This window comes from Aedes aegypti, chromosome 3, assembly GCF_002204515.2.
Source record: "Aedes aegypti strain LVP_AGWG chromosome 3, AaegL5.0 Primary Assembly, whole genome shotgun sequence".
NCBI classification, from domain to species: Eukaryota; Metazoa; Arthropoda; class Insecta; order Diptera; family Culicidae; genus Aedes; species Aedes aegypti.
This window is the reverse complement of record NC_035109.1, coordinates 186131069-186156376: the sequence shown is the minus strand read 5'-3', so window position 1 is coordinate 186156376 and position 25308 is coordinate 186131069. Positions and strand designations below refer to the sequence as shown.

The following is a 25308-nucleotide window of genomic DNA, read 5'->3' as shown; positions in this document are numbered from 1 at the left end:
ATTTTAGTGAATCATATGTCTTGGCGGCTAGTAAAAAGCCATTCAAATGTTTTAGTGCACAAAATACAAAAACTTTTTAGGTTATTCTTCACTTAGCTTATTTTCATACACATTTTTGCTTTGCATTTTGACGTAGCTATCACCACATTCATGAATAAAATAAAAGTAATTATAATATTGATGTGGTGTTACTTTCCTAATATTTTGTACCAATTGGTTGAGGTATTATTAAAAAAATATTTTGCGGTAGCCGCCCAGCTCTACCACAACTGTCAAAGTTCTCCTCAAAAATCATTGTATCATTGATTGAAACCATCTAATCAAAGTATGCTAGTACAGACCAAGCCAGCGGTAAACAACAGTCATTAAGGCTAAGTAGCCCTTCATTCGTTTGGCAACCATGTTGATTGTGCAGCTCGTAATTTCAAAATAATCAACTAAGTCGTAATAGTTAATATTGATTCAGAAAAGTATCAATACTTGCGCTTACATGCAGAAAATTTGCTGATACTTTTTCAATGCAAAATCATGCAATTTTCATTAAATCGCAATCGTGAGACGAATTAGCAACAATCTTCGATGTCCAATACAACTTTCAATGACGAATGAAAATGTGTTCACTGTATTCTATTCTATTGTTTCGGAGTAAATACATTTTCATCGAAAAATGTTTAGTTTTGAACAGAAAAACTGCTTTTGAAGTTTTAATGATGACGATGATTACGATAACGGAGCGTTGAACGTTAACTTGGTTTCCAAGGTATCATCGGAACCGATCGATGATGCTTTGTGAAAATGACATATTTCTATCGTTTGTGCGATACGAGGAACGATTTTCAGTTTTGTTTTCATATGAACATATGTACGTGTAATATGATTTTAACCTCCAGCAAACCAACTAAAACAGAAAAAAATATCCAAAATCATGTCAAAATCTGCTGTTTTATACATAAGGCCAATAACCGGTGTAATAAATTACAGTCACACCTCGATATAACGTAAACTCGATATAACGTAATTGTTTACCTCGATATAACGTAACTTTTCTGGCTCTCATTTATTTTTCCATTTTTTTTATCAAAAACATGATTTATAAACTACAATAAACATTCTTGAAGTTTCAAACACCAACCAATACTAAATCAAACCAATGCAAGCATTTACTATTAATGAATACAGACATAAATCGATTTCCAGGGAGTTATAAGCTCCATGGTTAAAACCAACATTTTGTCGTTGCTGTACATTTGTTTACACCACTGTTTCCCAAACTTTTTTGACTTTCGCCCCCTTGAGGCCAATATATTTTTGGAATCGCCCCCCTGCTTTGTTGTTGAAAATTCAGCTCATTATTTTACAATAAGTAATCAAAGATTGGTTAAGTTATCAAGTTTACTGATGTAAAAATGTTAAAGCGAAGTAATTCGTCATCGAAATTTGTACACGTCGTTAATCAATGTTGCTTATTCACCTCACGATTACAAACTAATGAAATTCAGTTGAGTTTTCACTGACATAGCTGAAAAACTATCAGCATACTTTCTGCAAGGAAATGAATATTGCGATACTTTTCCAAATCAATATTGATCATGGGGACTTGCTTTTGTTACTTTGAAATTGTGGGTTGCAAAGTCAACATTTAACAAAATTCTTGAAGTTCCATAATTGCCTGCTATAAATGTCTACATTAGACTTTTTGACGGTTTCTAAAAGATCTCATTTATTAATTTATTTTAGAGTTTCTCCGACTATTCAGGGATCCGTCAAAGTTTCTTCCTGAACACATTTCTTTAAGGATTACAGCAATAGATACGTATACATAAAAAAAATGGAAATAAAAGTATAAAAAATTAAACACAGAAAAATATTGAAAAAATATGTAGGAAAGACTGAGAATGCGTGCTAGATCAATATAATCAATTTAAGACCCATTTTCTCATCGAACAACACATGTTGAACGAAATCAAGAAAAAAATATTTGCTTCGATATAACGTAACGAAAATAAAAATTGAGTTACGTTATATTGAGGTATTATTGTATAATATTTTTACTCAATGCTACAAAAAACATCATTTCAGTTACAAGCAGTTGTGTTGCAAGTTCCATCATTATTGCAAGTTACCCCGTTTGACAGAACATCGGAAACACCAGGTGGTAATCCCCATAATTGGCCTCCGGAGAGAATACGTTTAAGGTTAGCCAGAAGTTCCTCGTTCCAACTACAGCCGAACTTGAGATCAGAGAGGTGAAAACCATAAGTTCCTTGAAGTACGATGGCTAGCCGTTGCTAAACCAATCTTGTCGAGGTTTTTGTCCCAGCAGTACAGGTGTTGCCCGTACAGTTCAGAATAACCACACAAAATAGATGCGCACTGTGTCAAAAATTGACATTATAGAAACAGACAGTTAGGGGTGTTCCTTAGCCTAGCGGTAACGACCGCGGCTACAATTCAAAGTAATGTTGAAGGTTTGGCTTTGCTTCCCAGCCGGTCCAGGATCTTTACTTAATGCAAATTTCCTTGATTTCCCTGCGCATATAGTATCATCGTGCATAACCGTGGGAGTGCTCTAAGAATACTAAGCCGATTAGCAGGCTATGTCCCAATGTAATAGAGTAAGTTCTAATTCTCAACCAGATGCATGCGTTAGCCAAATCTAGAACCACCTAGAATCAGAAATCACCTAGAATCATTATGGAAAATCATTCAACTAACAACATCCCTTACTTTAACTGTTCAATCAGATATAGGAAATCCGTCAGAAGATTTGGAAATCTGATTCCAGGTCCAGGTCGTGAGTTGCAAATTCTAAAAACACTAAATCTAGTTAAGAGTTTCGTGCCAAAGTGCGATCTAATGTTAAACAGCGTTAAATAATGACCTTACAAGCAATACGATGAGTAGATTTCCAATCACCACATATCTACAAGCACGCCTAATTGCGCAATTTTCGGTATAGAAACAATTTTTGAAAAAATAACATAATTCTGCTTAAAACCCATTTCATCAGAAATTCCGGTATTGAATGTTTTGCGAGAGCATGTTTCTTCTCAACACCAAACAAATCTCTCCCAATTGCCACTTAAATGAATCACACGCATATTCGCAATAGCATAACATCCATGCTGCTGTGTATACGTCCTGGTGATATTTATAAATCCATCACATGCTCAGTAAATACGCATATAATTTGCTTTCCCGTCGGCCGGTTTGTTTACAGTTATAAAATTATACAAGGTTGAATCTTGCAAAAAATATCTAGATAGAGAACACTCGCGGTAGCGTTGTCCGAAAAAAAGCACCACACCACAGTCGTACCACTAGTAGTAACAGTTACACTAAGAATGCTGCATTATCGTAATGTAACTCCCGGATTAGGTGGGAAACTGTAAGTTAAACTCCTACCCGAAACGTGTCACTATAGTAACTGATGAAACGTAGACAGGAAGTTCTATCCCTTGGGCTGATAAGATAGAGCTTATCAATTACGCTGTACAAAGTCACCTATTGGCCGAAACCGAACGCCAAATGTGGAAAGAGGATGGGTTCGTTTGTTATTGCTAGAGCATTCCATCAATGAGAACGGACGCAACCCGGTCAACTGATTAAGTATCAACCGGGTTGGACATCTGGAACGCAACCGGTCGTTGTCTTTTGTCTTATCAGCAATTCCAGCTTTATAATAACGCTTCTGCATGACAAGCCTGCAATGCACAGTGCTAGGAAGGAGACATAGAAGGGGTCGTAATGTTGATTACACAGCGTAACAAAAATGACATGTTTGCGTGTCTCAAGAACCAAATTATGTGTCTCTAGTAGATTTGGGGCTGCTGAATCTGATGCCGTTCTAAGAAATGTTCCAGCACGTCACAATTTTTAGCTACAGATCGCCAAAGTTGTACAAAACACTGCTTTTATTAATGTTTACATGAAATTTAAAGTACAATTTATCATACTTTTTTGTAATCTAATCCACCAAACATGCAAAATAGAACTTGAACTTTCATTCCAGACATAATTTGATTGAAATTGCGCGATTAAATTTCGATTAAACCGATTTTTTCAACATGCTTGCAGTCTCCATACAAAATTCTTCGTTTCTTCTATATGGCAAAATACAACAATTCTCTAAACCATCAAAAAATAACTTTTCCGTATCGAAAATAATACAAACTTTGATGATAAGTATTGTTATACACATAAAGATTGAATTCAGTGGTAAATTAAGCCAATATATTACCTTACAAGCTGGGAAACTTGCATGCAAGTTGGCTGAAATAGTCATTTTTTGCATTTTCAACAGTCAATATCTCAAAAACTGGACGTGCTATGATATTTCTGAAAACGGCAATGGATTCACCACCCCTTAATTAAGTGAATAGCAGTATTTTGGTGCTGGAGACAAAAACGTGTTCCGCAGTGTTATCATTGTTTCCCAATCTTCCAAACCTTATAATTCCAACTTTACATTTCTAGGGAGATTTAAACTTTTAATACAAAAATTGTAAAATGTTAAAGCTTTTATGAAGGCCCTAAAAAAACCCGTAAACCCATGACTATCTACAGTCAACTCTACAAAACTCAAGTTAGGAAGGTATCGACTTATAGAACACAAAACCAATGCAAATGCGATCCAAGGGACCATCGAGGTAGCCATGAAAACCAACTTTTACTATGGTTCTCTAACTTAATATCGAGATACCGAATATCGAGTAAGGGTGAGTTAACTGTATACTGAAGATTCTACAACTCGGTGAACTTCTAATATTTGTTTGTATAATTCTATTAAAACTTAAAGTGTCACCATGCTACCGAGTGCATGGTGAGTCCTTTCTCTGCACCCTCCTTTTTTGTGGCAATAAAATATTAAAAAACTTTTTCATTATTTTTCGAACCTACAGTCAACTCTTATAGAATATTCAAACACAAGTATTTGTATTTTTACAATTCCACTTTTTCATCAGCCATCTTTTTATCAAAAGAATGAAGAGCATAACGGCCTACTTTCCCTACCATCAAAAACAGTACCGAAAAGTGCTTCTCATTTATGAAAGTAAAGTCAATTTATAAGAAATACACATAAGATAGAATTTCAAAGAGGTAAGTTTTTCTTGACTGCAAGAAAAAGTGGAAGAGTGCAGATAGGGGAGACACCATGCATTTGCTAGCACATCAATCCCTATTGATTAAAAAAATGTTTGCAAAAATATTAGCAAATCATATTGTTTTTGCTATTTTTGAAATCGGGGTTGAGTTGAGGTTGAGCTACTGAAGGTTATAACTTATTCACATGAGTTTTACTTCCTCCCTTGTTCAACAACTGGTTAAATAGATTTTCCCTCGTATGAAGACATTGATCATATTGTACTTCAATGTTCAAGATATATTTTACCGAGAGAAAAATTATTTAATAATATAATCAATTTTGGTCATCCAATTCCTGTTTCTATTCGGGATATATTGGGTACAAAGTACTACCCTATACTTAAACTCTTATATCAATTTTTAATTGAGATCTCATGTATTGTTTGATACTCGTTTTTTTTGTATTTTTTTTTTTATTTTCAGATATCAAGATGATGTTTAGATACCAAAATGATGTTTAGTAAACCCCCTCCCTCATCCCATTTATCAAGATATCAATACACTCTCAAATCTACATTATATTGCAGTATATGGCTCTGTTATGGTTTTTGTTTTACCGTATGAGCATTTAGTTTTAGTTTGTTTGTCTTTGAGAAAGATTTCGAAAGGAAATCACTCAAAGGGGTTTTTCCCTCTTTCAAAATTATTGGTTAAAATAAATAAATAAATAAATAAATAAATAAATAAATAGATTTTCCCAAATAAATTAACAATGAACCCTTTCTTCGCGTAGCACCTAAGCCACCTATGGCAATCACCCACTGATTGCTCACCTATATCTCCACCATCAAAATGACCAAGTGGCCTGTCCAAACAATGGCAATTGAAACACCTGGCAGATAAATTGCAGCGACAGCAATTCGCCATCTGTGCGGCTTAGCAGATGCATCCACTTGGGGCTTCCAGTGTTCCCAGGACTGCGCCCGCCCCATAGATAACGGGTATAGTTATTTTTAGATAAGCGATCCACATTGGGCAGATAGGTACTTACTTTTGATCACTCTTAGTGGAATTGTTGTGACTTGGACTACGTGAGAGTTGGCTACTGTTGGGTAACTGCACATCGGAACTTAGTGGCTCTATGGTGGTTGAAATGGGCAGGGGGCGAAATCCGAGGCCAACGCTATTCGTAGATCTGCAATTAGGGAGATAAAACGGATTTAGGTTGCGACATTCAGAAGTACTTGATTGCATTGAAGAGGTTTATGGGGACTTGGGGTATTATGTGAATGTGGCACACACGGCAGAATAAATTAATAACGTAGGTAAGGTGAAGAACTACTCGGGCACCTTCATAATTCAGTTCGGCGTGGGTGTTTTTTTCTAGGTCTAATTGTCTAAAATTTCACATGTAAGGTACCGTGGGGCAAGTGGGTAATGGAATTCGCATAGTTGAGATTCTTCAAATTCTAGAGACTTTAAATTGAAACAAATTAGGTCGTGTATATTTTTTAGCTTGACTCCCACCAAATATAAGCAGCATGCTGAAATTGATTTTTATGAAAAATTTAAGAAAAAAATACAGAAAAAGTTTTTGAAAAATGTCTCCTTACTTTTCACTTGCCCCAAAAGTGGGGTGTGAAAAGTTTACCGTTTTGAACAATAAATTCAAAAACAAACAGTTATATCCACGATTTCTATAAGCTTTAACATATGTTAAGGCTTCCCAATGAACAATAACATAAGTAGTATGTAAACAAAGAAAATGTTATTCTTTTCATTTGAATTTTCTTCTGTTCAGTTATGTTAGTTGAAATGATTCGACAACATTATAACTGCAACATTTCCAATGTTAGTTCTTACATTATAGGACAGCAATTGCATTTCTGCTCTGTATAATTCCCACCGCTCGTTATTTGTTTTTGAAAAAGTCGGATATGACGTCGGATAACTCTTCGGGAGAAATCAAACGGAATCCTTCAATAACGTATTTAGAATCTTTTTTATGTGGATAGACCTATACCCCATATTTATGTTTGGAACTAGCTTTACATAGACTTTCCACGAGATTTCCGTGTGTTCTCTAATATTGCAACTTTTCAGTCAACGTCTTCCTTTTAATTGGCTGCCCGAAGTAGACATATTAATATTGTAATGTTTGGCAACATCTTTTAGAGAAGTTCCACGATTTCTAATAGCTTTTAACGCTTGAGTATAGTGTTTCTTACGTTCGTTTCGTACGTTATGTTTTTCTATGATAATTGCGAACCATGTTTACTTATGGCTTCTTAAAGAGAAAACACAAATTCAATCTCTAATGATAAACTTTTCACTTGCCCCACCTGATAAGAAAATTGACGGTGTATAAATTTAGCTATTTTTAGGTCAACGTTGAATTAATTCTAAAACTTTTTTATTGCAGTTTGAAACTGTCACAGAGGACAACTAAGAAGTGGTACAGGAAATTATTTTCCGCAACTTTTTTCCACTGAAAATATTAAAATAAGATTGTACGCCGCCAACTTGTTACGGAGTAACAGTTGACAGGTTAACAATTTTTCGCTCTATTATGCAATAATGGTTGAAAAATCTCAGAAATATCTTACCTATCGTAATGTTCTCAATGGCCTCAAAGGTTTACGCATGAGTTCAAAACGTTATTTCACATATTCAGTGAAATATATCAATTGTTTTCACTTACCCCATTTACCCACTTGCCCCGCGGTACCTTATACGAAGCAAAATTCCAACTATAAATTGTATATTTAACAGATACGTCTATTTCAATCTCAACTGTAAAGTCGTCTTCAGTGTCGTGTATTGAACCATAACATGTATTGTTAAGTAAGTGTGAAATTTAACCAAATAATTTTAAAAAATATTATTTTCTCTATTGAAATGTGCATTCACCTTTGAACTAATGCATTCTATAAATTTGTGCATGAAAATAAACCGATATTCACATTTTTTTGCTGTGTATGTCGAAAAGGAAGGTACTAGGATTCAGTTGACAACGTGCCACTTCAAACTTATGAACCGACGTATCGGAACAAATATAAGTAGAGTGTACTATTATTATCAATCAACCAATTATTGATCAAACGACTTTCATAAAAAAAAATAATCTTCAATTGTGTCAGTGCAAATAACCTGAACCATATTGGGTGAAGGTCAAATGCATTGCCATTGATCCCATCTCAGTCGATATAAATTCCGCAGTATGTTTAAGCATCTGATTACCATACTCGTTAACGCCAATTTCCAGGTACATTATTTGGAAACATATTGCTATACATATACTTTTACACCTCTTCATTTATCGTAGAGTCGCTTTAAATATTTCACCTTCAACAAATTTATATCACTTTATGGTACATTAACGGACGTCAATCCTTTAGTTAAAAGGGAGAATTGTCCGTTTTGTATCAGGTAATTGTTTTTAGACCATATAACTAAATTAACGTTGTTCAATTCTTCTTCTTCTTTTTGAGTTACATCCCAACCGATAACAGAGCCTGAATCTTGGTGTTTGGCTTGGTGTTCTATAAGCACTTCCACAGTTATTACCTCTCAATAAATCTTACACAATCAGCATTGGATGGAGTTCAAATTCAGTTCTCGGAAGAGGTTAAATACCTTGGAGTGACTGTGGGCAGAAAACTTAATTGGAGTTCACATCTAAATAATGTTATTAATAAGGGTACCAATGCCCTGTGGGTCTACAATAAAGCTCTAAGGATAATCTATGGGCTGCGACTCTGGGTACACTGGATTTATTCAGCAATAGTCCGCCCAACAATTACTTGTGATTAATTGATATGGCGACCTAAAACAAATTAGGTAACCGCTCAAAACAAGCTGGCTAAGTTACAAAGGCTTGCTTGTATATCAATGACAAGGGCAATGAAAAGTACACCATCAGTTGCTTTAGATGCTCTTCTTAATAAACTACAAGTTGTATTTTATACCGACGCACAGTGCGTTGCTCCATAGACAAAAATCAAATTTTAAGCTATTTTATCCGGCGATAATAAGTATCCCCAAGTGTTTATGGATAGCATCCGTTATTGACAGAAGTATTGATAAGCTATAAAAGCACTAAAACTATTACAACAAGCGTCGAAAGTGGCAGTTGTCGAAGCAACAGAAAAACTAAATTTTGTCGCATGTTTTCAGCATTCTTTTCACTTAGTTCTGAGAGTGTTGAAATCAAACTGTTCAATTAAAATCTAAAAGAACATGGCTGAAGGTTGGTAAAGTATATATGATGGGATAAGAACACCAATTTTAACTTTGAATTCGAGAAATCTGCACGTTGAGCTGGCTATGAAATCAAACTTATGAAATACTAACAAGTAACTTTGACTATCGATTCAAAAAGTTTCACCGAGTTCCACCCTAAATCACGTACACACATGTTTCTTAGAGTGTCCTCTAAGCAGTGATGCATTTTGAACTGAACACGAGCCAAAACTGAACGGAGCAAGTTCAAATTTTGCTCGAGAACGCAGTAGACAATGGGCCGTATGAATTAAATGTAGTAAAGTTGAGTTTATTACATTACACTGCGGAACATGTTTTTGTCTCCAGGATCAAAATACCGCTATTCACTTAATTAAGGGTTGCTGAATCCATTGCCGTTTTCAGAAATATCATAGCACGTCTAGTTTTTGAGATATTGACTGTTGAAAATGCAAAAAATGACTATTTCAGCCAACTTGCATGCAAGTTTGCCAGCTTGTAAGGTTATATATTGGCTTAATATGCCACAGAACTCAAACTTTATGTGTATAACAATACTTATCATCAAAGTTTGTAATACTTTCGATGCGGAAAAGTTATTGTTTAGTGGTTTAGAGAATTTTTGTATTTTGCCATATAGAAGAAACGAAGAATTTTGTATGGAGACTGCAAGCATGTTGAAAAAATCGGTTTAATCGAAATTTAATCGAGCTATTTCAATCAAATTATGTCTGAAATGAAAGTTCAAGTTCTTTTTTGCATGTTTGGTGGATTAGATTATAAAATTTGTTGATAGATTGTACTTTAAATTTCATGTAAACATGAATAAAACCAGTGTTTTATACAACTTTGGCGACCTGTAGCTAAAAATTGTGACGTGCTGGAACATTTCTGAAAATGGCACCGGATTCAGCAACCCCAAATCTACTAGAGACACATAATTTGATCCTTGAGACACGCAAAAATGTCATTTTTGTTACGCTGTGTTATCGGTAGTAAACGCAATATGTGGAACACGAGTGGAACATGTTTGTGTCATTTCTCTTTCTACACCTTTCGAACATAGGGTAGAAGCACCGGTTTTGGCCATACGCCAATAGTAGCCATAGTGGATTATACACCGTTTTACATAGCCAATCAGCATGAAACCTTTCGTATTGAGTAGATCACATTCCCATGATTGAGCTACATTCATTTAAACGTCCAAATTTATTCAAAACATAAGAAAAACAATTCATTTCTCTTATAGTGCCAACTACCATACACCTAATTTGGCCAGGGTACTCTTAATTTGGCCACTCTCATGAGAAATCAATGCGATTGGCCAATTTAGGAACCGAAGTTAAATCCCTGGCCAAAACTGGTTCTGATGGCCTATATTAACCAACGAGATTTTCAAAGCGAAAAATGGTTTTGGCTCAGTTTTGATATTTTACATACATAATATGGATTGAAAGCTTGAATTTCACGTGTTTGTAGTATAAATGCGGCTTCCCATGTAATTTTTATTGACATTTTCTCTTAGGCTGGCCAAAACCGGTGCTTTTACCCTAATCTCCACCAGTATCTCAACAAGAGACCAATATCTTTTCTTATGCATTCATATTGAGTGACCAGCACACTTGAATCTGCCACTAGGTGATACACTAAAAACACTTTCAAATTTGGAACAGCTTGTTTGAACAAAGCACAAGCACCGACATAAGAAGAGCAACAAAATCTATGACTCATACAGAATTACAATCATAAGTCTCACCTTTTTTGCTCATTATTCTTATTATTATGGATTTACATAAATTGCTTATGTAAAAACAGTAATAGATAAAAATCCAGCAAAATGTCTTTTAAGAAATTTCATTAAATTAATTGCGTTATTCTGGAGAATTGCAGAAGTGTCAACATATAATCCATAAAAAGAGTTCATAAAGCCTGTCCACGTTAAATTTCGGACACCCAAATAATGGCAGCAAAAAAAAGTTACTCATAATTCAACAAAAACAATTGTTTATTTCAGAATAAAAGAGTTATATCTACAAAATAAACAGTTGACAAGGATGTTAATCCTTCTTTCTGTAAAATTCTCGAACTTTCTGTGGTACACCCGCCATCCGTGTCCGAAATTTATCGTGGACAGGCTTTATAGTAAATTTGTATATCATTCTTTAAGAATTCCACCGGCACCATGACAAATGCAAATACAGTCCAAATTACACTTTATTTTCAACCATCTCATTGATGCGTGCGATAAATACGATTGAGAGTGTTTTAACTTTTTGTCTGTTGTATTGGTGTGAATATTGATCTTTTTGCGTTAACTATTTAGAGCTACGTTCCCTCTTTGCTATAGACTCTGTAAAACGTTAGAGTTGTTAAGAGACGATCCATAGTTCTATACAAGATTGTTAATCAAGGTCTCTACGTAATCAAAATGTTCCTTACGAGCTGGGTCTATGAGTTTCCCAACTGTACTCTGGAGAATCTTCAGGGGATTCTTGGTTCTTAGGGGAATCCTACGGATTCCTTGCAAGATACTTCAGAGCCCTAGCGTTTTTCTGTAGATTTCTTATGTGAACCTGAAGATTCCTATCATGCTCTTTAGGTTTCATAACAGGAGCCTGTAAATTTCCGTTGATTTCATAAGGTAGGTGTAAAACATATATCAAGCTCAATTAAAACTTATTTCAAGTAAGAATTAAATTCCTACACAAATAACAAGTCGCATTTATCGATCATCTCATGTTTATGTTTGTCCTTTTGACTGCAGTCAACCATTCATTATAAATTGCTATTTAGAAACTTAAATTAAAGGAGCAATTCTAAACTTACCAAATTTTGTCAAATTTTAAGCTAAAGCCCAAAAGTTTAACTGATTTTAAATGTTCATTAAATTAGAGAAAAGTTTATGCCGTTTTGCAATACTGCAATAATAATGTTTCGTAAATACGTCTTTGTAAGAACACAAAAATATATTTTTTTTCGTATTCTTACATAGTTTTGAGAAAATGTCCAGTTCTTGACTAAAGGTCACTAATGCGATTATTGATTTTACATGGCCCATTTATACACAAAGTGTAAATCAAGCTCCTATAAAAAACATTGAAGACGTTGAGACTTAACAAGTATGTAGAACGTATGCCAGAATTTATATTACAGAGCTATAGATTCATAGCGTATAGCCCTACGGAAAAATGCTTCGAAATGAACCTTTCCGAAGTATTGATACATAAAGATGATGTATTAACATGTTCATGATGTTTTCAAAACCAATAGTTGAAACATAAAATTTAAAATATGGCTTCCAATTTTGGCACGGTTCCGTTTTTGGCAACTGAAAATTTCGACTTTGTTGCCAAAAACGGAATCCCACTGTATCATCTTAAAAAGATAGGAAAAATCCAATGAAAACGAATCTGTTGGTCATTTACTCTGCAACTGCGGAGCATTGTTTAATCAAAGAATGTCAACATTTGGAAAAGAGTTATCAGAACCTTTGGAAATTTGACAAAGTTGTCCTAATAGGCTAATAGGGTAATAAACTTTATAATATGGGATAGTGTGCTACATCTACCAATGTCTATCACATCTCAGCTATGAGAGAATATTTGATGAGTACCGGATAAAACAAAGGCCATACAATAATATTCCTAAATTATGGAAGCAGTGGTCAAAAGGCTCTACAAACGTGGAAAAAACTTAGTGGTTTGTTTGCAATTTGACCATTTTTACAGTCATATATCTTGTGGCAAATATGAAGACCCCAAGGAATCTATGACAAAAGGTAGAAAGACAAAAGGTCGAAAGGACAGAAGGTCGAAAGACCAAAGGTCGAGAGGACAAAAGGTCGAAGAACAGAAAAGAAGGCACAAAAGGTCGAAAATCTTTTTTCAAAGAAGGAAAAATTTCCCACCATGCAAATCATATTCGACCTTTTGTCCTTTCGACCTTTTGTCCATAAACCGACCCCAAGTACCCCACTGGGCCTCTAATTCGCCTTTTTGGTCTAACAGGTCTTTTATACTGCTAATATAGGGCATAACAGCTACATAACAACACTATATTAGCACGCAGGGCAAATTAAAGTGCTATTGGGTTACTTGGGACACTCACTATGCCCTGAGCAGGCTAGAAAATTTCCTAGGATTCTAGGAAATTCGAACCACGACCCTCACATTGGTTTTGCTAAATAGCTGCGCGTCAAACGCTACGGCTAATTGAACAACAGTTTTTTTGGCACATTCACATTGCATGAGGATATAGGTTTTTAATTTTTTATGGTTGGTGATAATTGAATGATGGATTCCTGTGCCTCAAAATCATATCCAAGGTATCATTGAACTCTACTGATGATGTGTAAAACGAAAAGTTTTCTCTAAAATTGCAATACAGTGCCGGTGAACTTGTAAAGTTATTGTGATTTAAAAAAAAAGATTACCCTTTCACCCCATCAAACAGTTATGTATTTTGCTTGATCATAATATATCATGAGATATTGCAATACAGTTAACTCTCCCTTACTCGATATTCCGTTTCTCGATATCGAGTTAGAGAACCATAGTAAAAGTTGGTGTTCATGGCTAACTCGATGGTCCCTTGGATTGCAGTTGCTCTGTATTTGTGTTCTGTAAGTCGATACCTATCTAACTCGTTGACTGTATATCGTTATTTCCATTCAATATATTTATATTATTTAGCAAACCCATTATTTGTCTTTCTTTCCTTAACTAAAATGATACGATAATTTATGAGTAAACGTAATATTCAAAATTTTTGAATGAATAACACGATATTTAAAAAATATCGTATATAAATTTTGAAATAAATTCTTACTTTTTATTTTATTTTTTTTTTCGAAATGTCCAATTGCATCCTGTTTGAAGTGAGTGCTCCCTTAGTAGACAGTCCCCTATATTTGCACTACTGGCTTTAGAACTGCTTTTTCTATTATTCATTGCACTTTTTAAGTCATGAAGCTCAGGAGCTTTTAATCTAAGAACCATTGATGGTTGGTTGGTTTGGTTTGACTTTATTAACGAGATTTTTAGCCCTGGGCTAGTTCATCTCGGGACCAACGGCTTTACTTCCCTTCCGAAGGAAGTCGTCACTATAACTTTTTACGTCATAAGTGACTATGTCGGGGATGGGATTCGATCCCAGGTCCTCGGCGTGAGAGGCGAGTGTTCTAACCACTACACCAGGTCCGTCCCCAGAACCATTGATAAACAGCTCGACTTTGTACACAAAATAATCGAAATAAGTATTTTTGATTGAAATTTATACTATATTAGCACTATAAAACGAGTTAAGAACTTTTTTTAGTAAAAAATATGAATGTTATGAAAAACTACGGTTTTGATTTGTGTTTTACCTATTCCGTAAAGCTAGTGCTACTATAAGAACTAACAATAGATAAACTACTTCTATAGGCACATTTGTTCGTATAGTGGCTAAATCGATATCAAAAACAAAAATAAAATCGTAGTTTTCACATTTTTCCTCCTACAAAACCAAGATAAAAAGCTTTCAGTTGACACTGGCTTTATTATTCGATTGAATACAAATATTTGTTTTTAGCTGACCAGCTATTGGTACATCGACCATATAAGATGTTTTCCAGTCGAAAACCCCAAACATCTCGAGAAATGCTATTTTCAAAAACTTTCCATGTGAACTCACAATAAATATTCAATTCTGATGAGCAATAAAGGCAAGTTTAGCTATTTTCCAAATTATTCATGATTGTTAACATTTGTCAACTACACCAACAATTTGTTAAATATAAATGTTCGAATTTGAGACACATACATACATCGATAACCACAAAGTATAAATACCTAGATTTTCGCAACATTCCCCACTTGACATTGGCGTTACCGGTGCTGTCAAGTTTTTCCGACGACGATCCATCTGAGGAATTAATTTTGCTATTTCTGTCGCCGGCTACGGCTGCCGTTCCGGTTATACCTTGCACGAGACACAACATGGTCGTGGAAATTTAACGACTCGTAAAACGAGACTTTCATGCGCTTTTCCTACTTCTCGATTTGCTTTCGCCTCGACACGACACCAGTGTCCAACTGTATCCGTGAAAGTAAGCTCCCCACAAAACAGCAATAACCGGGAGCTATCGTGATCGTAGAAAGTCCTAGAGAACTACACCGTGACACGCCATCATGACCGAACTATACACATGTCCACTATCCAGTAGATTATCGACGTCTGCTTTCTTAACACACCCCCACGTTTTATTCTATGTCACTTGTAGTAGCCGGACACAACCTGTTGTACCGCACAATGGTGAATACTTCACGTCACTTCCAATCAGCGAACTCCTCTGAATTATTGATGCCATCGCTATCAATAATTAAATCCATCATCTTCTGTTAATATGTTGCCCGCCCGCGGACAAACGGAGAACCGATTTGGAATTTGTTCTGCACTATACTAAACGTGTAGGGGCGATTCACATCAAACTCAACACATTTCTAGATCACACGTTTCCAATGCAACACTGTAATGAGCAAACACACGGGTAACGATTTGAGCTGATAGTCACAGTCACAGTCAATGGGATTTCCCCCGAAATTGTCTTCATAATTTATCACCACTATAGCTGAAACACGTTGCTAAAAGGTAATTACGTACAAAAAAAACGAGCAGGATCACATGTTGTTGGTCACATTCAGGTAGCATAGCCTTTTTTATGGAGGAACTGTGGGTAAATGTCAGAATTTTAACATAGGTATGTAACAATCGTTTCGAAGCGATAATCATGCTCCTGGTAATTTAGTATAGTTAAAAAACTAAAATAACTTAAATTCATACAAACTTTGGGGAAAAAAGGTACAATTGCACCAAACTTGAAGTAGTTGTTTTGCATGACCAAATTGGCAGAAATCAATTATTATTTCGTAAGACTCCGATTCAACGGAAAGGTACCAAAAGATGTTTTAGAAATCAATTCAATCAATCTGATGGATTATGAATAGCTGGGATGGCCTATTTTTAGGATTTCTTCGAATATTTCGTCCAGGAATATTCAAATAATTTTTCTAAGGGATCACTCTATAAATCCCTCTAAAGATTCTTTTGGTTTTTTTTTTTCAAAAATCCTCCTATAACCTTATTTATAAAACATAACAGAATATTTAAAAACCTTCCAGAAAACCCAAAAGAATTATTACTGGAATTGTTTAGGAAGTGAATAGTAATGTGGGATACATTTTAGATTCTCGCGCAAGCTCTACAAAAATACTCACAGAAATTTGTTTTAACAGCATTTATGATTCCTCAATAAACTTAGTTAGGCATCCTCTAGTTATTTTCATGAGTGCCACTCAAATTTTTTTTGATATTGCCTTTTAAATTTCTTTCCAGAGTTCAAGAAACATACTATCTGTTCCTCGACTATCGCTCATCGACGATGTCTCTTCAAGATATTGGCTCTGTTATGGTTCGTTTCTGGTTGAGTGTTACTTATTTTATAAATTTTGTTTTGAAAAGATGGAGAGGTTTTGCATCCTTTTGAGAGGCATTTTGAAAAAGTAAATCACTCAAAAGTGTGCGAAAGCGCTTCCAATTATGAGTGTTGCCGTAAAATAGGACGAAGTTGATCACTTCTGAGCGATTCTGTTACATAAAATCTGATAGAATAAATGAATGGCAATCTAAAGCTAAGCTTATATTGATAGGATAATTTTACAATCAAATATGAGCTAAATTTGGTCCGAAATGTTACATGAACAGTTGAAACCATTTCAAAATTGCAATATTGGAGTTTTTGATTCCTATCTGAAGTTGTCAATTACTGCGTTAGAATTCCAAGAACGAAAAGATATGCTACTATCTTGATTTAAATTCAGTGTATTTTAATTAAGTCTTCAAAATATTACAGCTAGATGATAAGTGATTTAAATTTCGTGAACCTACTTTGAAAGACTATATGTAGGGAATTTTCTGTAAAAGTAGCATCCTGTTCTCGATAAAATTATGTTTTTTTTTTCTAGGTAGCCTAAATTATAACCTTAAAGCAAAATTGAAATTCATATTAATCTTGCACTGTCCATCCTCATATAGGTTAGGATTGAACAAGAGAACGCTAAATTTTCCATAACTTTTTCATCAGTATTTTCCAAAATATTATTCTTTTTCCTGCATGAAGTTTGTAGCAATTTTTATCCTCAAAGTCTGCATGACTTTAAGTTTTTTTCTTTCTATTTGGAGTGAACTATTGCGACCAGTTTTGTTTTATCTTTTGTGAAGTATCCGTGCCCTTTGTTCAGTTCATGAATAATGAAGCAGTCGTTTCTTCGTTCGTTCAATTAAAAATTTACACATTTTGTATAAAAATGGTATTTTTTATTTTGAAATATTTTGAAAACAATCAATCTTGCTAGCAAATTTTATCCTACAAACATTTTTGCAAAACAGTGTACTGCTCTGAATATATTCAATTGACGGATTTCACGCCAACTCGACAAAGGGATTGGCAGCACCCCTTCAGAATTCAATAAAACTTTCTGGATGTCAAAAGTATGTGAAACTAAGATACTTTGCATATTTTGTTTTTTTTCAAAATCGATCTAGACTAACATTTGGAAAGGGTCAAAGTTTTTTTACTTTTTTTATAAACCCGTATAACTCGAAAACGGTAAGACCTACAAAAAAGTGTTGTATGGAGGACTGTCGTGAAATTTCCTGAAGTGTTAGAAGAAAAAAAATATTGGAAAAATAAAAAAACATTTTCTACACTGAAAAAACAATGATTCAAAAAGTTTTGCAATTAAGTTTACTAAAAGTCGTCCATACATTGCAAATTGGGCATATTTAAGGGAAAGAGTTTTTCTAACAACGAAACAATGAAATTTTTTACAAAGATTTTGTTCTAAACCGTGAATTATGATCGTGTTTTCAAGTGATAAAAGAGTTTAAATCAGGAAATAGATTGTATTTTTCATTGAGAATAGTTAAAAAACGGAATTATACATTGATAATGTTTTTTTAAATGAAGGCAATCAATGGACTTCGTCTCTGCCTATGAGAAAATCAACTCCGTCTAACAATCCTTGGACTTAAAAAATTCGATGTTAGAAAAACTTTTTTCTCTAAAATATGCCCAATTTGCAATGTATGGACGACTTTTAGTAAATTTAATAACGAAACTTTTTGCTTAAGGATGATCAAAATCTGAAATGGCCGTTTTTTTAAATCGACTTTAGAGTTTTGAATCATTGTTTTTTCAGTGTAAAAAATGTTTTTTTTTTTTTATTTCTCAATATTTTTTTCTAAAATCTCAGGAAATTTCACGACAGTCCCCAATACAACACTTTTTTGTAGGTCTTACCGTTTTCGAGCTATACGGGTTTTAAAAAAAAAAGTAAAAAAAACTTTGACCCTTTCCAAATGTTAGTCTAGATCGATTTTGAAAAAGCAAAATATACAAAGTATCTTAGTTTCACATACTTTTGACATCCAGAAAGTTTTATTGAATTCTGAAGGGGTGCTACCAATCGCATGTTGAATTGGCGTGAAATCCGTCTAGCTCACAATTTTTATTTTTTTTTTATTTTTTTTTTTGTTAAAAAAATATATTTTGACAAAAATAGAAAAAAATGAATACGGAATGATTTTTATTTGAACATATTCAGAGCAATGCACTCTTTTGCAAAAATCTTCAAAATTGTTTGTAGGATAACATTTTCTAGTGAAACTGATTGTTTTCAGAATATTTCAAAATTAAAAATGTTATTTTCCTCAGATATATCTTCGAGTGTGAGTAAAAAAAGTTCACAAGGCGAAGTAGGCCGTCATTAACATTTGTACGCGTCGTTGATGATTGTTGCTAATTCATCTCACAATTTCGAATCAAAGAAAATTAGTTGGTTTTGCACTGACACAGCTGAAAAAGTATCAGCATGCTCTATGCATGTTAGCGTGTACAGTGATACTTTTTCAAGTCAATATAAACTATCAAGACTGAGGTTTTATCACTTTGAAATGCAAGCTGAAAAGTCATCATTGCTCTTGATCGCGGTATGAATCAATAATATTACTAAATTCTTTTAGTAGCTACACTGAGAACAGCGTTGCAGTTGAAAATACTATGTTAGAGGGTTAAGTTAAATACACAACGCCACTTGATTTGTGCAGACTAAATTTGCATTTATTTCAAATATTTTGTGTATTCAATTTTACCATGGTACCATTTCGACAGTAAAAATTACTATATCATGGTTAAAAACTTGCAGCAAGCCAGTATCGAACCGATGATCTTGCGATTGTCAAGCGCGAACGCTTACCGCTCGGCTATCGATGCGGTTGGATTGAGAGGGACCAAAACGCAAATAAAAAGCGCTCTTGATAGCTCAATCGTGAATGGAATAGTAAATTTAAAAACTTGTTCATGGTTCGCATTACTTCAACGCTTGTTTCAGTGTATTTGGGCTGTATTTCTGACCAACTTTGTAAGCCGTGTGCCTATTGCTGCCTAGCTAGAAACGATGTTTTAAAGTTATCACAAAGTTTTTTTGTGAGAGATTGAGCCCCAGACAACATTTATAGATTCAATAAACATAGCTTTGAGATATAAATGCGTATTTATATGGATTTGGCTATGGTTTTGGAGTAAAATACTTGACCAATAAATTGTGGGAAATATACAAACAAGTCAAAATTTATGAATCAGCGTTCAAACTGCTAGTACTTAGCATTTTTAAAAATGATTCTTAGTATCAAAAAATTTCATCAATCAACCAATTGTTTGTCATTCTTATGAACACTTTTATTGCACGTTTTTTTAGATTAACTCCCAGGCTAAACTGTTGGCTCTTCTATCAGATACGTGAAGAAGTAAAAGGTATTCACACTTTTAAAAATAAACAAAAACTCAGATGTCATGGAGTATCGTGACAGAATATGAATGTCATAAGACTGAAAGATGAAATTCGGTAGAAGAACTCTTGCTCCCCAAAATATTGATTCAAGGCTCCTCTGCTTGTCGCAAACTCACTATATTGTTTTTTTTTTTTTCATACAAGTGAGTCAGCAACAAGCGGGACGCCGCAAATCCATAATTTGGGAAGCCCGGGATTAGCATATTCCAATTTTTTTCAAAGCTGAAAACCAGGAAAATCTGTTAGTGAAATTTGATTGTTATGCTAAACCATACATTATATTCCATGTTTTTATAGAAAGGTAGAATCCTCTTATATCGGACAACTTTACTAATAGAAGAAAAATCGATTTTGGCCTACTTTGTATGAAAATCCGAAAATTGGCACAGAATTCTTGTAGGTCGAAAATTAGTGCTTTTCCCCTACACACATTTTCATCTAACACTTTCAGCTTCAAAATATCTTCTTCTCTTTGAAAGCGTGATGATGACTGTCGTTCGACACAAGTTCCAACCATAGTTTCGTTCGCTATGGGTTGATCACAAACAATTTAGAAGTTTTGAACATGGAAATCGATAGCAATGCTCATCGATTTCATCATAACAAACTCATTGCGCACATCAATGAATTGACCAACTTGAACATGATGATCATGACACAAGCTAACCATAAGCAAAACACACTGAATCCGTGTTGGATGATGATCTATGCGACGAGGTTTGCAAGAAAATCACAGCAAATCGATGTGAACGTTCATGAATAATTTCAAATACACAGATCGATCGTGTGGATATTTATCAGTGCGGTAAAGGCAGTCGAAAAGTCAAGCATTTACGAGTTCTGCCATCTAGATCTAATGATTGTCTAACCACACTACCTTCCATCATCCTCCAAATAAACATGTTCCAGAAGTATATAAATCCACTTATTCATTGCTCACTAGGCCCGCTCAGTTGCGAAATTAAAAATCAAGAAATGTCATGCAGATTCTTGAAATACCATGACCCCATAGTTATGGATCAAATAGTGTGGAGTCCAACCTATAATATTCAATAAAACGACATGGAAAACGTTTCAAATTGGAACTTCGGTTAGTAAACTGTTTTGAGTGTAATATTTACATAGGATTGCATAAAAATCAAAAATTTTATCGGTTTCTGAAAACCATATTATGGATCAATTTTCATATTATGGATCAAATTGAGACATATTACGGATCAGTGCGCAAAATCAAGAGATTTTCAACACAATGCATCTGTATTGCACGATTTGGCGAAAGTTAACATGTCACATATTACTGCAGAAAATAGCAGTGTTAGAGCTGGAAACAAGGGTAAAATGCCATTTTTTGTGAGTAGCATTGTAGTAACTGAGACATGTACTGTTTTCCTTCCATTTTTGTCTGCTAAAAATGAAATTTACAAACCTTGATATTTTATTAGTTTTATCCTTAGTGCTTTTGTCTGAAAATGTCGAATCCAATGTTTAAAATGGCAGAAATTTACATTCTTTGGAAGTGATCCATAACCGTGGTAAACAATCATTTCCTGGTCCATATTATGGATCACTAGTTAGAAGTGCTAATATTCGGCATTTAGAATCAACAATTAGGAAAAATGTTTTCCAAAGATGAATTCATACTAAATCGAAGCGAACGAGCATGTTTTATGCTATAACATTTGAATTTTACCACCTGTGGGAGCTTGGGGCCCAGATAGCCGTAGCGGTAAACGCGCAGCTATTCAGCAAAACCAAGCTGAGGGTCGTGGGTTCGAATCCCACCGGTCGAGGATCTTTTCGGGTTGGAAATTTTCCCAGGGTATAGAGTATCTTCGTAGCTGCCACACGATATACGCATTAGCCTGGGACACGGTTGTATGAAAAATTTAGATTCTCGCTCCAGGCCACTTTTTGGATTGCATTTAGGTCCCATAACAACTGTACAAAATTTCAACTCGATCGGAGAAACTATATTTTAGCACCAGCCGTTCAAATTTTGTATGGGATTTACTATGGGAAAACTTACTTTTGCAAAGAAAAATCGCCAGGGGTCGCCCATTGTCCTCTATAAAAATTTCGAACACAGATCTCATTAGGTATTTCTACGATGAACAACATTGCCGAAGACCGAAAAGCAATCCGATGCTTGTGAAAAAAGTTATTAAGTATAGACTATTCGGAAATTTTGCCTGATTTTGTTATTATTGTTATTCCTTAACTTTTTTCACAAATGTCGGATTGTCTCGCGGTCTTCGGCAATATTTTGCATTGTAGAAATACCTATCGAGGTATGTGTTCAGAATTTTTATAGAGGCAAATGGGCGACCTCTGGCGATTTTTCTTAGCAAAAGTAAGTTTTCCCATAGTAAATCCCATACAAACTTTGAACGGCTGGCGCTAAAATATAGTTTCTCCGATCGAGCTGAAATTTTGCACAGTTGTTATGGGACCTAAATGCAATCCAAAAAGTGGACTGGAGCGAGAATCTAAATTTTGTCCCACACTAATACGCATGCAAAAATGGTCGTTGGCATAGTAAGCTCTCAGTTAATAAGCTGAGAAGCAGGCTTTGTCCCAGTAGGGACGTAATGCCAGAAAGAAGAAGGGAGCTTATGAATACTGACGGCACTTCTTACAGAAACGACCATATAATGATAGCTGTGTGATACCAACTAAATATTTGTCAAATACATTGTTATTTAGCGGTTGAATGTTGTGCTTAAAAATGGTATAAGACAAATAGTATAACATGGGAAAAATATGCTTTACATCAACGTTTATGTTTTGAGCGAGTTATCCGATGTTGAACGCCAAAGTGATCCGTCACTGTGGGTGATCCGTAACTGTGTGGGCATGGTACTTGGTTCCTGTACACCCCCGGATATAATTAACGTTGTCCGAGGCAGTATTCCAATAAACATATGAACTATATAGCATTTAGTGGCAAAATAATTGAAAGTAAACAAATGATTCATAAATCGTGTTCACATTGATTCATATTTGTGGACAACTTTTTTACCGATTCATAAATTGTGGTTTTAGGCAATGTTCAATTAAGTGAAAATTTCAAATGTTTTCAACAATTTTAATGACAACATTGTGCATGAGCTCCAGGTATATATCCCACTTTATCATTTGGCATTGATTTCATAAAAAAAATATGGTTTACTTTTCTCTCTATAATTTTTCAACTTTAAGCAGAGCCTTATATGATTAATAACTGGGACTAGTGTACTATTATGCAATTGATAACATTATACAGATCTTAATGATCTGAATAACTGAATGCCTATCATTTTTATCACATTATCATACACCTGTTGAATCAATGCAGAAGTGAAGTTCAAGTTTCTTATTCATGAACTGCATCAATGTGCATATTATAAACATCGGTATATAGCGAAAGCCATCTGCCAGCTGAATGTTTCCCACAACGGAAATACTATCCCATTGTGTACATTTTCACGATCACTTTTTAAACAAACGTAGACTAGTTATAAGGTGAATAAATTATGCAATACAGATACACTCTCGTCGACTGCTGCACACCACTTCCGATTTTCTCATACGACTATCCAGTTCCATGAATAACAAAGGTAAGCAACGTGCTGGGAAGCAGCTAGAGCACTTTATTCACTTTTTCCCACTTGTACCATTCGCTCGAATGATCCAATTTTTGCAACGAAAGCCGCAAAACTTCCCATGGCTTCCGCTGCTATGCCCGAGACCGAATCGTACCGGACTGAACTGATCTTTCCGAGACACACCGGGTGGGCAAGTTTCTCCAACTGTGGGAAACACCTCACAAATTTCGATCAGGAAGTGATATGGTTTCACACTAAAATCGATAGGTACACTTTCTTCGTTTTTTTTTTGCACTCACGCACTGTTGATGTTCTCACACCAAAAATCTGTGCTATGGCCCAAACAACGATGTTTCGTCCACTAATTCGAATCCCAAGACATACACTGTCACCTTTTTAACTGTAAACTATACCACATGTAAAAAAGGTGTTCTTAAGCACAAGATTAAGACATTTACGGTCACACGAAGCACTTTGTAGCGGATCTTCTTGGAGGCCAACAAACCGAAAACAGTTGTGTACACTTTCGTCAGTCCCGTCCCTAAAATGCACACATCCAGCGGAGAAACTATATCTACTGGCGACTAACGGCTTACTGGCGAAACACACCGCATGTTCTACGCTCCTCTCTGCTTCTGCTGCTGCTTCAGCCAATGGCCAGAGCAAATGCATGTGCGCTAACAAATACAGAAGAGATGACGGCAGTCAGCCGGTCCACATTGGCGTAAATAAGGTAAGGGGGGAGCCTGACCCCCAAACTCCTAGATTTGCTTGGAAAAAAAAATAAGATATAGTTTAACTGAATGCCGGATATATACTTTTAAAATTTCTGAATGATATTTGTTTGACAAGCAGAAGCAATAATGAATGTATTGAAAAGTAATTAACAACACTTGCAACTGTCTCAGAAAAGTTAGGTCAATCACACAAACTTTTTTATTGTTCTGGCTCTGGGTACTGTGTATATCCTCCAAACACAATACTTCGGCGCTATTTTAACATTAGCTGTTGTAATATTTTGAAGGCTATCAAAATAATTAGCGCATGTCTAAAAACCATCTGAACACATCTCAAAATGTAAAAAAATGCGAAAACTACGAAAAAATGGCAAATTTTTTCAGCAAATTACGCTTACATCACAGACAAACAGACGTCACACTTTCACTGCTGTCCATCGACCAACTTTTTAACGTTCGATTCGAATATATGGTAGGTGGTCAATCGATCACCCGCAGCGCTCGCGCCGTTTTTGTTCGTGTTTGACGTTTACACACTACCGCCACCTGTTGGTCCATCGTCCACCTACAGTGTTTTAAGCATTGGGCGTACATGTTTTCGCGACTATGATTTTGATCGCAATTTGTTCTAAGTGTTACGTCTGTTTCTCTGTGCTTACATATTGAAATCAGAATTAAACATGTTTACAATCATTTTCCATACAATTGATCAAACGGATCGTTATTATTCCCATTTTAGCCAAAATCCCCATTTATTAGTCTTTTCATAGG

General features: G+C 35.0%; 1 protein-coding gene across 13 annotated transcripts in view; it reads right to left on the bottom strand.

Moving 5' to 3' along the window:
• Window positions 1-25308, bottom strand: part of LOC5577368 (GRAM domain-containing protein 2B) — a 139221-nt gene that overhangs the window by 53634 nt on the left and 60279 nt on the right. For 3 of the 13 annotated variants that reach the window (XM_021851585.1, XM_021851575.1, XM_021851576.1), the window contains one exon: window positions 6137-6280. In XM_021851585.1, coding sequence (XP_021707277.1) covers window positions 6137-6280 — 144 coding nt within the window. The other 10 variants (XM_021851577.1, XM_021851583.1, XM_021851580.1 and 7 more) reach the window with 10 other exon arrangements.